The 13,568-nt window shown below is 40.3% G+C and overlaps 1 protein-coding gene across 1 annotated transcript in view; it reads left to right on the top strand.

The window, feature by feature from the left end:
- STAG1 (STAG1 cohesin complex component) overlaps window positions 1–13,568 on the top strand; it is a 426,258-nt gene that overhangs the window by 110,282 nt on the left and 302,408 nt on the right. The window contains exon 2 of the mRNA XM_068545965.1: window positions 12,257–12,367. Within this exon, the coding sequence (XP_068402066.1) occupies window positions 12,339–12,367 (29 nt within the window). The 5' untranslated portion in view covers window positions 12,257–12,338. The remainder of the gene's footprint in view (window positions 1–12,256; window positions 12,368–13,568) is intronic.

Raw genomic sequence — 13,568 nt, 5'->3', positions numbered from 1 at the left:
CTATTGATTCCTTCCAGAGAATTTTTAATTTCATTTATTGTGTTGTTCATCACTGTTTGTTTGCTCTTTAGTTCTTCTAGGTCCTTTTTAAATGTTTCTTGTATTTTTCCATTCTCTTTCCAAGATTTTAGGTCTTTACTATCACTACTCTGAATTCTTTTTCAGGTAGACTGCCTATTTCCTCTTCATTTGGCCTGGTGGGTTTTTACTTTGCTTCTTCATCTGCGTGTGTTTCTTTGTCTTCTCATTTTGCTTAACTTACTGTGTTTGGGGTCTCCTTTCCGCAGGCTGCAGGTTCGTAGTTCCCATTGTTTTCGGTGTCTGCCCCCAGTGGCTATGGTTGGTTCAGTGGGTCGTGTATGCATCCTGGTGGAGGGGACTGGTGCCTGTATTCTGGTGGATGAGGCTGCATCTTGTCTTTCTGGTGGGCAGGTCCGTGTCTGGTGGTGTGTTTTGGGGTGTCTGTGACATTATTATTTTAGGCAGCCTCTCTGCTAATGGGTGGGGTTGTGTTCCTGTCTTGCTAGTTGTTTGGCCTAAGGTGTCCAGCACTGTAGCTTGCTGGTCATTTAGTGGAGCTGGGTCTTAGCGTTGAGAATGAGATGTCTGGGAGAGCTTTCGCTATTTGATATTACGTGGAGGTGGGAGGTCTCTGGTGGACCAATGTCCTGAACTCGGCTCAGAGGCACAGGCCTGACACCCGGTCGGAGCACCAAGACCCTGTCAGTCACACAGGTCAGAAGGAAAGGGAAAAAAAAGAAAAAAGGAAAGAAAAAAATAAAGTTATTTAAAAAAAAGAATAATTATTAAAAATAAAACAATTTAAAAGTGACAAAAGAAATGAGGAAGAGAGTAACCAAACCAAAAAACAAATCCACAAATGATAACAAGCTCTAAAAACTATACAAAAAACAAAGAAACAAACAAAAAAACTGGACAGACAGAACTGTAGGACAAATGGTAAAAGCAAAGCTGTGCAGACAAAATCACACAAAGAAGCATACACATACAAACACACAAAAGGAGAAAAAGGAAAGAAATATATATATCGTTGCTCTCAAAGTCCACTGCCTCAGTTTTGGGATGATTTGTTGTCTATTCAGGTATTCCACAGATGCAGGGTACATCTAGTTGGTTGTGGAGATTTAATCCGCTGCTCCTGAGGCTGCTAGGGGAGATTTCCGTTTCTCTTCTTTGTCCACACAGGTCCTGGGATTCAGCTTTGGATTTGTCTCTACCTGTGCGTGTTGGTTGCCTGAGGGCGTCTGTTCTTTGCTCAGACAGGATGGGGTTAACGTAGCAGCTCACTGGGGACTCTGGCTCACTCAGGCCGGGGGAGGGAGGGGTACAGAATGTGGGGCAAGCCTGCGGCGCCAGAGGCCGGCATGACGTTGCAACACCCTGAGGTGCACCGTGTGTTCCCCCCGAGAAATTTTCCCTGGATCACAGAACCCTGGCAGTGGTGTGCTGCAGAGGTTCCCGGGAGGGGGTGTGGGTAGTGACCTGCACTTGCACACAGGATTCTTGGTGGCAGTGGCTGCAGCATTAGCGGTTCATGCCTGTCTCTGGGGTGCGAGCTGATAGCCGCAGTTCGCACCCATCTCTGGAGCTCGCTTAGGTGGTGCTCTACCTTCTGTGGGTACACGGAGCAGGAATCGCCTCTCCTCACGTACCCCACAACAATGGTCTCTTGCCTCTTCGGCAGGTCCAGACTTTTTCCCGCACTCCCTCCTGGCCAACTGTGGTGCACTAGCCCCCTTCAGGCTGTGTTCTCGCAGCCAACTCCAGTCCTCTCCTTGGCAGCAAAGCTGTACAGACAAAATCTCACACAGAAGCATACACATACACACTCACAAAGAGAAGAAAAGGGGAAAAAATAATATATCTTGCTCCCAAAGTCCACCTCCTCAATATGGAATGATTCGTTGTCTATTCAGGTATTCCACAGATGCAGGTACATCAAGTTGTTTGTGGAGCTTTAATCCGCTGCTTCTGAGGCTGCTGGGAGAAATTTCCCTTTCTCTTCTTTGTTCGCACAGCTCCCGGGTTTCAGCTTAGGATTTGGACCCACCTCTGCGTGTAGGTCGCCTGAGGGCATCTGTTCTTCGCTCACACAGGACGGGGTTAAAGGAGCAGCTGCTTCCGGGGCTCTGGCTCACTCAGGCCGGGGGAGGGAGGGTTACGGATGCAGGGCGAGCCTGCGGCAGCAGAGGCCGGCGTGACGTTGCAACAGCTTGAGGCGCGCTGTGCGTTCTCCCGGGGAAGTTGTCCCTGGATCATGGGACCCTGGCAGTGGCAGGCTGCACAGGCTCCTGGGAGGGGTGGTGTGGATAGTGACCTGTGCTTGCACACAGGCTTCTTGGTGGTGGCAGCAGCAGCCTTAGCGTTTCATGCCCGTCTCTGGGGTCCGCACTGATAGCTGCGGCTTGCGTCCGTCTCTGGAGCTCGTTTAGGCGGCGCTCTGAATCCCCTCTCCTTTTGCACCAGGAAACAAAGAGGCAAGAAAAAGTCTCTTGCCTGTTTGGCAGCTCCAGACCTTTTCCCGGACTCCCTCCCGGCTAGCTGTGGTGCGCTAACCCCTTCAGGCTGTGTTCACGCCGCCAACCCCAGTCCTCTCCCTGCCATCTGACCGAAGCCCGAGTCTCAGCTCCCAGCTCCTGCCCACCCCGGCGGGTGGCAGACAAGCCTCTCGGGCTGGTGAGTGCTGGTCGGCACCGCTCCTCTGTGCGGGAATCTCTCCGCTTTGCTCTCCGCACCCCTGTGGCTGCACTCTCCTCCGTGGCTCCGAAGCTTCCCCCCTCTGTCCCCCGCAGTCTCCGCCCACGAAGGGGCTTCCTAGTGTGTGGAAACCTTTCCTCCTTCACAGCTCCCTCCCACTGGTGCAGGTCCCGTCCCTATTCTTTTGTCTCTGTTGTTTCTTTTTACTTTTGCCCTACCCAGGTACGTACGGAGTTTCTTGCCTTTTGGGAGGTCTGACGTCTTCTGCCAGCGTTCAGTGGGTGTTCTATAGGAGCAGTTCCACGTGTAGATGTATTTCTGATGTATCTGTGGGGAGGAAGGTGATCTCCGCGTCTTACTCTTCCGCCATCTTTTCCTCTCTCCCAGTCCTCTCCTTGGGATCTGACCTTCGAAGCGCGAGCCTCAGCTCTCAGCTCCTGCCTCAGCTCTCAGCTCCCACCCGCCCCGGCGGGTGAGCAGACAAGCGTCTCGGGCTGATAAGTGCTGATCGGCACCGATCCTCTGTGCGGGAGTCTCTCCGCTTTGCCCTCTGCACCCCTATTGCTGCACTCTCCTCCGTGGCTCCAATACTCCCCCCCCCTCCCCCCCCGCCTCTGCCAGTGAAGAGGCTTCCTAGTGTGTGGAAACTTTTCCTCCTTCACAGCTCCCTCCACTGGTGCAGGGTCCGTCCCTATTCTTTTTTCTCTGTTTTTTCTTTCTTCTTTTGCCCTCCCCAGGTACGTGAGGAGTTTTTTGCATTTTGGGAGATCTGAGGTCTTTTGCCAGCGTTCAGTAGGTGTTCTGTTGGAGTTGTTCCACATGTAGATGTATTTCTGATGTATTTGTGGGGAGGAAGGTGATCTCCACGTCTTACTCTTCCGCTATCTTGAAGGGCTCCCTCATTTTTTTTTTAATGTAAACATTTACAGCTGTATTTCCGTTTGAGCACTGCTTTTGTTGTGTCTCATAAATTTTGGTATGTGGTGGTGTTGTTTTCACTGGTCTCAAAGTATTCTAATTTGTCTTGTAATTTTTTCTTTAACTTCAGTAATTTAAGAGTGTGTTGTTTAATTTCCACGTATGTGCAAATTTTCCAGTTTTCCCTCCTGTTATTCATTTCCACTTCCTTTCCATTGTGCTCAAAGAAGACAGTTTCTGTGACTCCAGTCTTTTAAAAAAGTTACTGCGACTTTTTTGTGGCTTAGTCAGCTATCCTGGAGAATGTCATATGTGCCCTTGAGAATAATGTGTATACTGTTGTTGGGTGTAGTGTTCCATATATGTCTATTACGTCTGTTTGGTTTATGGTATTGTTCAAGTCCTCTGTTTCCTTATTGATCTGCTGTCTGCATCTTCTGTGTTTTTTTGAAAGTGGTATATTGAAATCACCAACTATTACTATAGTGATTATCTATTTCTGTTTTCGATTCTGTTAGTGTTTTTGTCATATATTTTGGGACTCTGCTGTGTGGTGTATATATCTTTTTAATTGTTATATCTTCCTGATGAATTGATCATTTTTACTCAGTGTATTTTGTCTGATATTAGCACAGCCACTCCAGCTTTCTTTTGGTTACCCTTTGTATAGAATACTTTTTTGTATCTTCTTGTTTTCAATCTCTATGTATTTAAATTTAAAATGAATTTCTTGTAGACAGCGTGTCATTGGATCATTTTATTTTATTTTTTTCAAAATTTATTTATTTATTTTTGGCTGCTTTGGGTCTTCTTTGTTGCACGTGGGCTATCTCCAGTTGCAGCAAGAGGTGCAGAGTTGCGGTGCACGGGCCTCTCATTGCAGTGACTTTTCTCTTGTTGCGGAGCATGGGCTCTAGGCCCGCGGGCTTCAGTAGTTGTGGCACGTGGGCTCAGTAGTTGTGGCTCGCGGGCTCTAGAGCGCAAGCTCAGTAGTTGTGGCGCACGGGCTTAGTTGCTCCGTGGCATGTGGGATCTTTCTGGACCAGGGCTTGAACCCATGCCCCTGCATTGGCAGGCGAATTCTTAACCACTGCACCACCAGGGAAGTCCCTGGATCATTTTAAAACATTCCATTGTGCCAGTCTATCTCTTAATTGATTAGTTTAATACATTTATATTTAAGGAGATTGTTGATAAGGAAGGACTTTTACCATTTTGCTATTTTTCTTCTACTTGTTTTATATCATTTTGTTGCTCAGTTCCTCCATCACTGCCTTCGTTTGTGTTTGATTTTTTTCTAGTGTACGATTTTCATGTTTTAAATATTTTAAATTATCTTCGTAGTAATCATTCTGGTGATCAGAATTAATATCTCACGTTTATACCAATTTAGTTTGAAATGATAGTAACTTCGCTTTTTATTCATATATTCAGGCATACCTCAAATGCATTGCGGGTTTGGTTCTAGACCACCGCAGTAAAGCAAACATCACAGTAAAGTGAGTCACTTGAGTTACTGTAGTCTGTTAAGTATTCATTACCATTATGTCTTAAAAAGCTATGTACATACTTTTATGTACATACATAAAAAACACTTTATTGCTAAAACATGCTAACCATCATCTGAGCCTTCATCAACTTGTAGTCTTTTTGCTGGAGGAGGGTCATGCCTCAGTGTTGATGGCTGCTGTATGTTGGTGGTTGCTGAAGGCTGGAGTGACTGTGACAATCTCTTAAAATAAGACAACAGTGAAGTTTGCCACATTGGTGGACTCTTCATTCATGAACGAATTTCCTGTAGCATACAGTGCTGTTTGAGATCATTTTACCCATAATAGAACTTTTTTCAAAATTGGAGTCAGTCCTCTTAAACCCTGCCACTGCTTTATCAGTTAGGTTTGCATAATATTCTAAACTGTTTGTTGTCATTTCAGCAGTCTTGTCAGCATCTTCACCAGGAGTAGATTCCATCTCAAGAAACTATTCTCTTTGCTCATACATAAGAAGCAATTCTCATTTGTAAAAGATTTTTTTTTTTTAGCAAAGAAAAGTAACTTTATTTTTTTTAATCAGTCATCAGTTTTATACACATCAGTGTATACATGTCAATCCCAATCATTTGTAAAAGTTTTTATCATGAGAATTGTAGTAATGCTGTCACATATTCAGACTGCACTTTTAATTCTAGTTCATTGCTATTTCACTACACCCACAGTTCTCTCCCCCACTGAAGACTTGAACCCCTCAAAGTCATCCATGAGGGTTGGAATCAACTTCTTGCAAACTCCTGTTTATGTTCATGTTTTGACCTCTTTCCATGAATCACAAACGTCACTAATGGCATCTAGAATGCTGAATCTTTTCCATGTTTTCAACTGACCTTGTTCAGGTTCATCAGAGGAATCACTATCTGTGGCAGCTACAACCTTACGAAATGTATTTCTTAACTAATGAAAGTTGAACAGTGAAATGACTCCTTGTGGTCTGCAGGATGGATGCTGTGTCAGGAGGTGTGAAAACAACGTAACTCTCACTGTGCATTGTTAGCAGAGCTCTAGGCTGATCAGGTGCATTGTCAATGAGCAGTAATATTTTGAAAGGAATCTTCTTTTCTGAGCAGTAGATCTCAAGAGTAAGCTTAAAATATTCACTAAACCATGTTGTAAACAGATGTGCTGTCATCCAGGCTTTGTTTCCATTTCTAGAGCTCAGGCAGAATAGATATAGTGTAATTCTTAAGGGTCCTAGGATTTTTGGAATAATAAATGAGCACTGGCTTCAGTTTAAAGTCACTAGCTACCTTAGACCCTATAAAGAAGGCATGCTTGTTTTTTGAAGCTTTGAAGCCAGACACTGACTTCTCCTCTCTACCTATGAAAGTCCTAGACGGCATCTTCTTCCAAAATAATGCTGTTTTGTCTACATTGAAAATCTTTTGTTTAGTGTAGGCACCTTAATTACTTATTTTAGCTAGATCTTCTGCATAATTTGCTTCAGTTTCTACATCACCATTTGCTGCTTTATGTTGCACTTTTATGTTATGGAGACAGCTTCTTTCCTTAAGCCTCATGAACTAGCCTCTGCTAGTTTCATACTTTTTTTCTGCAGCTTCCTCACTTGTCTTAGCCTTTGTAGGGTCTTGCTCTGGATTAGACTTGGACTTAAGGGAATGTTGTAACTGATTTGATCTTCTATCTAGATTCCTAAGACTTTCTCATATCAGCAATAGGCTGTTTTGCTTTCTTATCATTCACATGTTCACTGGAGTAGCATTCTCAATTTTCTTTAAGAACTTTTTCTTTTCAGTTACAAGTTGGCGAACTGCTTAGTGCAAGAGGCCTTGCTTTTTATCTGTCTCAGCTTTTGACATGCCTTCTTCGCTAAGCTTAATCATGTCTAGTTTTTGATTGAAAGTGAGAGACATACAATTCTTCCTTTGACTTGAACACGTAGCAGCCATTGTGGGTTTATTAATAGGCCTAATTTCAATATTGTTATGTATCCAGGAATAGGGAGGGCCACGGAGAGGGAGAGAGACAGAGGAGTGGCCGATCAGTGGAGCAGTCATAACACACACAACATTTATCAATTATGTTTGCTGGCTTATGTGGGTGTCATTCTTGGCACCCTAAAACAATTATGATAGTAACATTGCTGATCACAGATTACCATAGGACACATAATAATAATTATGAAAAGTTTGAAATATTGGGAGAATTACCAAAATGTGACAAAGAGACATGAAATGAGCAAGTGCTATTGGAAGAATGACAGTGATAGGCTAGCAGGGTTGCCACAAAACCTTAAATTTGTAAAAAATGCAATATCTTTGAAGCTCATAAAGCAAAGTGCAATAAGATGAGGTATACCTGTAATAACTTGTAAAATTTTGCTCCCATCCCCATCCCTCACTTATATTATTGTTATAAATTACATCTTTTGATTCAAAGAAATGGAAAGATGTCCATACTCTTGGATTGGAAGAATTAACATTGTTAAAATGCCCATACATTTTGGACAAAGAAATCTACAGATTTAATGCAGTTTGTATCAAAATATCCATGACATTTTTCATAGAACTAGAGCAAATAGTCCTAAAATTTATATGGAACTGCAAAAGACCCAGAATTGCCAAAGCAATCCTGAGGAAAAAGAACAAAGCATAACCTTTCCAGACTTCAGACTATACTACAAAGCTACGATATCTTATAATAACGTATAATGGAAAATAATCTGAAAAAATGGTATAACTGAATCACTTTGCTGTACACCTGAAACAAACACAATATTGTAAATCAACTATACTTCAATTAAAAACTAAACTACATCTTTATACATTGTGTATTCATTAACATAGTTAAATAAATACTATTTTATTATTTTTCTTTTAAATCATAAAGGAAACAAATACAGGAATTACAAACCAAAAATAAAATAATACTGGCTTCTATATTTACCTGTGTAGTTAATTTTTCCAATGTTCTCCTTTTTTTCTGTGGCTTCAAGTTATTGTTTATTCTTTATTTCTGCATGAAGGAGTTCCTTTAGCGTTTCTCGTAGGGCAGGGCAGGTCTAGCAACAAACTTCCTCAGTTTTTATTTTTCTAGGAATGTTTTAATTTCTCTGCCATTTTTGAGTGATAGTCTGCTAGGTATAGAATTCTTGTTTGACAGTTTTCTTTCAGCATTTTAGATATGTCATCCTACTGTCTTCTGGCTTCCATGATATTTAATGAGAAATTGGCTGTTAGTCTTACTGTGGATTCTGTGGATTACTTGTATATGACGAGGTGGATTGTTTTTGTTTTTGTTCTTCCTTCAAGATTGTTTCATCTCTGGCTTTTACAGTTTGACTATACAGTTGACTTTTGAATCACACAAGTTTGAACTGCACCTGTCCACTCTTACACAGGTGTTTTTCAAAAAAAACTAAAATACTACACAGTCTGTGGTTAGTTGAGTGGTGATGTGGAACCACGAATACGGAGGGCTGACTATAAAGTTATATGTGGATTTTTGACTGTGCAGGGAGTCATTGCCCCTAACCCTGGTATTGTTCAAGGGTAAACTGTAGTTTGTATCTGTGTGACTCTTTAAAATTTTATTTTTAATTTTTGTACAGTTTTTAAAGATTACCTTCCATTTACAGTATTACAAAATGTTAGCTATATTCCTCATGTTGTATGATACATCCTTGAGCCTATCTTACACCCAACAGTTTGTACCTCCCACTCCCCCACCTCTATATTACTGACCCAAACCCCACCCCCATCCTCCCCACCCCTGCCCACTGGTAACCACTAGCTTGTTCTCTATATCTCTGTGTGTGACTCACTTTTGAGTTTCTCCTACTTGGAGTTCATTTACCTTCTTGATTGTGTAGATTTCTGTATTTAATTTTAAATTGCTAAGTTTTTTGCTGTTGTGTCTTCAGATACTCTTTCTACCCCTTTCTGTTGATATACTTTTGGAAGTCTGTCTTCTCTGGAAGTCTCTGACTTCAATATCTGGGCTTACATGGAGATGATTTGTTTGGAATTCTTTTTTTGTTGTTGTTAATGGGTCATATTTTCACATTTGTTTGTATGCCTTTTGATTTTTTTTGTTTTTTAAAAACTGGACATTTTGAATATTAGTTTTGTAACACTAGATTCTCCTCTCCTCCCCATGCTTTACTGTTGTTGTCTTTTCAAGGGCTTCAGTCATTTCTTTATTTACTTTTTTCTAAACTTTTTTTGCAAGGACTGTAGTCCTTGTCATGTGTGGTTACTGAAATTTTGTTGTCTGGGTGTTTAGCAGTGATCGTCCAGATTTCCTTAGTTAATGGGAATTGGAAAAATGTAATTTCTTGTTTTTTGCAGATTGTCTGTTAGCTGAGGTACTTCTTCAGAGGTTAGGCAGGCTACCTACAGCTTTGCCTTAGTATTCACCTTGTGCTTGCACAGAGAGCAAAGATCAGCTAGAGTTGCAAGCCTGTGCTCCTCAGGTCTTCTCTAAGAATTCATCCAGCCCAGGGCATTCAAGTAGCAGTCTACATTTCCTGGTATGTGCGATATCCCTTTAAAGTACTTATTCCTCAAATATCTTACTCCTCTGCCTTTTTATTTTGAGGCTTTTTAGATTGTCTGATATTTATGTAATCCACTGTCTTGCCCCTGGCAGCTACTTTTATTGTATGTCTTTAAATCCTTTTGAAAGATGATACTCTTTCAAAAAAAAGGGAAGCCCTTCAAAACACTCTGCCAGTTTTTGAGAATGGGTCCACGGTGTTCTCTTTGGCATTAGCAAGCCGTACTAGTAACTCTGTCTGCTGTCCCTGTGGGCACCATAGAGTTGGGGGAGGGGAGATGGCATACAGGTAAGCAAAAATACTACTGTGCTCTCTTATCAAATAAAATAGACTGTTAGGCACTTCTCTCTTTGTCATAAGTTTTTATTAGATTACAGATGTCCATGAAAGATGTCTTGTCATTTTTTTTTTTTTTTTTTTGCCAAGCTAAGAGTTGCTTCATTGGAGGGCCTAATTCTTGAGGTTTCTTACTCCTCCATTTTCCATGACATCATTTCTTTTTTTCATTTTTGAAAGATTGATAATTCAATGTTCATGTTTTTTTCCTCTCCACTCTTCAGTTTTATTCCATTGTCTTTCACTTTACATAGTTTCTACCAAGAAGTCTGATAAAATTTTTTGTTTTTCTGTGTGTGAGGAATTATGTTTTTTTAGCTTCCTTTTGAATTTTCTTTCATTTTTAGCAATATTATATTTTAGAGTATTCTTCTTGGGAATTCTCTGATCTTCCATCTGTGTTTTAATGTCTTAAATTATTTTTGGAAAGTTCTCCTCCGTTATCTCTTCAAATATTTATTTTGCTTTGATCTTTCTCTCTCCTTCTGGAATTCTAGTTATACCTATGTTATTCTATTAAGTATTGTGTCATGGCCTGTCTTGGATGCTCTCTTTTGTCCCACTTCCTCTGCTACTTTTTTTTTTAAAATAAACTTTATTTTTTAGAGAAGTTTTACGTTCACAGTAGAATTGAACAGAAGGTAGAGAGAGTCCCCCTATAACCCCTGTTCCCACATACATATAGCCTCTCCCACTATTAACATCTCATATTACAGTGGTATGTCTGTTACAATCAATGAACCTATGTTGACATGTCATTATCACCCAGTGTCTGTAATTTACATTAGGGTTCACTCTTTGTGTTATACATTCTATGGGTTTTGATAAATGTACAGTTAGATGTACCCACCATTCTTGTATCATACAAAATATCTTCTCTGCCCTAAAAATCTTCTGTGCCCACTTAGTCATCGCTCCTACCCCATAACTTCTGGCAATCACTGATATTTTTACTGTCTCCGTATTTTGCCTTTTCCAGAATGCCATATTGTTCAAATCATATGGTATGTAGTGGTTTCAGATTGGCTTCTTTCAGTTAGTAATATGCATTTGAGCTTTCTCTGTGTCTTTTCCTGGCTTCATAGCTCATTGCTTTTAAGTGTTAAATAGTATTCCGTTGTCTGCGTGTACCACAGTTTATTTATCCATTCACCTATTAAAGGACACCTTTCTTTCCTGTTTTGGCAATTTTGAATAAAACCGCTGTAAACATCTTTGTGCAGGCTTTTATGTAGACATAAATTTTCAATTCGTTTGGGTAAATACCAAGGAGTGTGCTTGTTGGTAGTACTGGTTGATTGTAGTCTGTATATTCTGGCATATTCATTTTATTCTAAAGTAATTTTCAAAAGACCTAAATAGACATTTTTCTGAAGAAGGTATATAAATAACCAAAAGCTACATGAAAAGGTATTCAACATCACTAGTCTTCAGGGAAATGAAAATCAGAGCCATGATGTATCACTTCACACCTCTGTTAGGATGGCTTCTATCAAAAAAATAAGAGATATATTCTGGTTGAGGATGTGGACAAAACGGAACCCCTTCACTGTTTGTGCAAATGTAAACTGGGAAAGCCTCTGGAAAACAGTATGGAGGTTCCTCAGATAATTAAAAACTACCATATTACACAGCAATCCCACTTCTGGGTATATATCAAAAGAAATGAAATCATTATCCCAAAGAGATAGATGTACTCCCATGCTCATAGCACCATTATTCACCATAACCAAAATATGGAAACAACCTTATGTGACCATGGACATATGAATAAAGAAAACCTGGTGTGTGTATGTGTGTGGAATCACTTATATGTGGAATCTTGAAGCGGGGGTGGGGAATTCGTAGAAAAGTGGTTGCCAGGGGCCAAGTGATAGGGGAAATAGGGAGACGTTGGTGAAACGGTACAAACTTTGTTATAAATGAATACGGTCTGAGGATCTAATGTATAATATAGTGACTATAGTTGATAACACTGTTTTGTATAATTGAAATTTGCTAAGAGAGTAGAACTTATTGAATGTTGGGACCAAAAAAAAAGGAAAAGTAAATATGTGAGGTGGTGGATTTGTTAATTAACTCAATGGGGGAAGCCCTTCACAATGTATCCATATATCAAATCATCCCGCTGTAAGTATCTAACAGTTTTATTTGTCAGCTGTACCTCAGTAAAGCTGGAAAAAATAATTTCTTTCTTTTTTTTTTTAATTAACAGGATTACCTTTGAGGTTATTTTGGAAGTTTTGAATTGTACAGCACTTGATTCTTTGCTCCATTGTGGAAAGATCTTTACAGCAATGATTACTTCAGAGTTACCAGTGTTACAGTAAGTATTATAGCTTTCTTTTATTTTTTTTAAATGCATGTAACACTTTTTTGTATCAAAATGCTCTCATTAGTAAGACACATCAAATATGTTCTCTGATAGTTGGGCAATATGTTTGAAGTAAAAGAACTATTAGAGGGTGTAATTACTATATCCATCTATAGCCCTTGCATCATAATGTCAGCATGTTCTGTGTTACTGAACAAAAAACATGTTACACTGTCTTATATTAGGAGTCAGCAAACTATGAACATGGGCCAGTCTGGCATGCTGACTGTTTTTGTAAATAAAGTGTTATTGGAATAGAGTCACACTGATTCCTTTGCAGAATGTTTATGACTATAAGTTGTAATAGAGAGTGAATTAACCTGCAGAGCATAAATATTTTGTTTGGCTATTTACAGAGAAAGTTTGTAGACCTCTATCCTGTATCACACTGTGTGTCTAACCCTCTCACCCCCATGCCAGAGCTTCTTTTCCCTGAGATTGAGATTGTGATTGGTGAGTCCTTCTTGGCATTTCTGGTGGCATCTCATTATTAGATTTTGTTAGGGTTGTAGGACAGATCTAGAATTTGATCTTATTATGAATTCTCTGGGAGATGTGATCAGGGTAATGGCAGATACTTTTCTTTTTATAGGTGTCATTAAGCTACAAATTAGGAATCTGCATACTGTGATCCTCCTATATGATAACAGTGCTTTAGATATAATTAAAGTGACCAACAGTTTATGTAATTATTTATATGTTTTTATAGTCCCAGATCATTTATATGTGTCTCCTCCAAGAGACTGTAGTCACCTTCCAGTTGGTCTCCTGGCCTACTGTTTTTCCTCTGGAGCTCTCAGACAAAAAGCTATCCAAATTAGTTTACGTGCTGAAAACCCATCAGTACCTACCCTCCTTTGTTTGTCCAAATATAGGAGATACAAGCCCTTTTTATTTACTTAACTACAAGCTTCTTTATTAGCCTTAACTTGAACATAATACCAAGTTTGGAGGTCTCCATATAGTATTTGTACTTTTGTTTTTCTTAATTCTGCCTGCAATGCCTATGTGTATCTTTCCTTACCTCGCCATCTTGGTAGTCCTGTGGGTCTTGGCTAAAGTATGCCTCCAGCAAAGCTCCTCTGACTCCTCAAAGTTGGGTAGGTTCCCTCCTGTGCTCCTGTCATACTCTACCCTTTTTTTTATAGCGTCA

The sequence above is a fragment of the Eschrichtius robustus genome, chromosome 6 (assembly GCF_028021215.1).
Source record: "Eschrichtius robustus isolate mEscRob2 chromosome 6, mEscRob2.pri, whole genome shotgun sequence".
Lineage (NCBI taxonomy): Eukaryota > Metazoa > Chordata > Mammalia > Artiodactyla > Eschrichtiidae > Eschrichtius > Eschrichtius robustus.
Note: the sequence above shows the minus strand (reverse complement) of the source record. Positions and strands in the feature narration are given on the sequence as shown.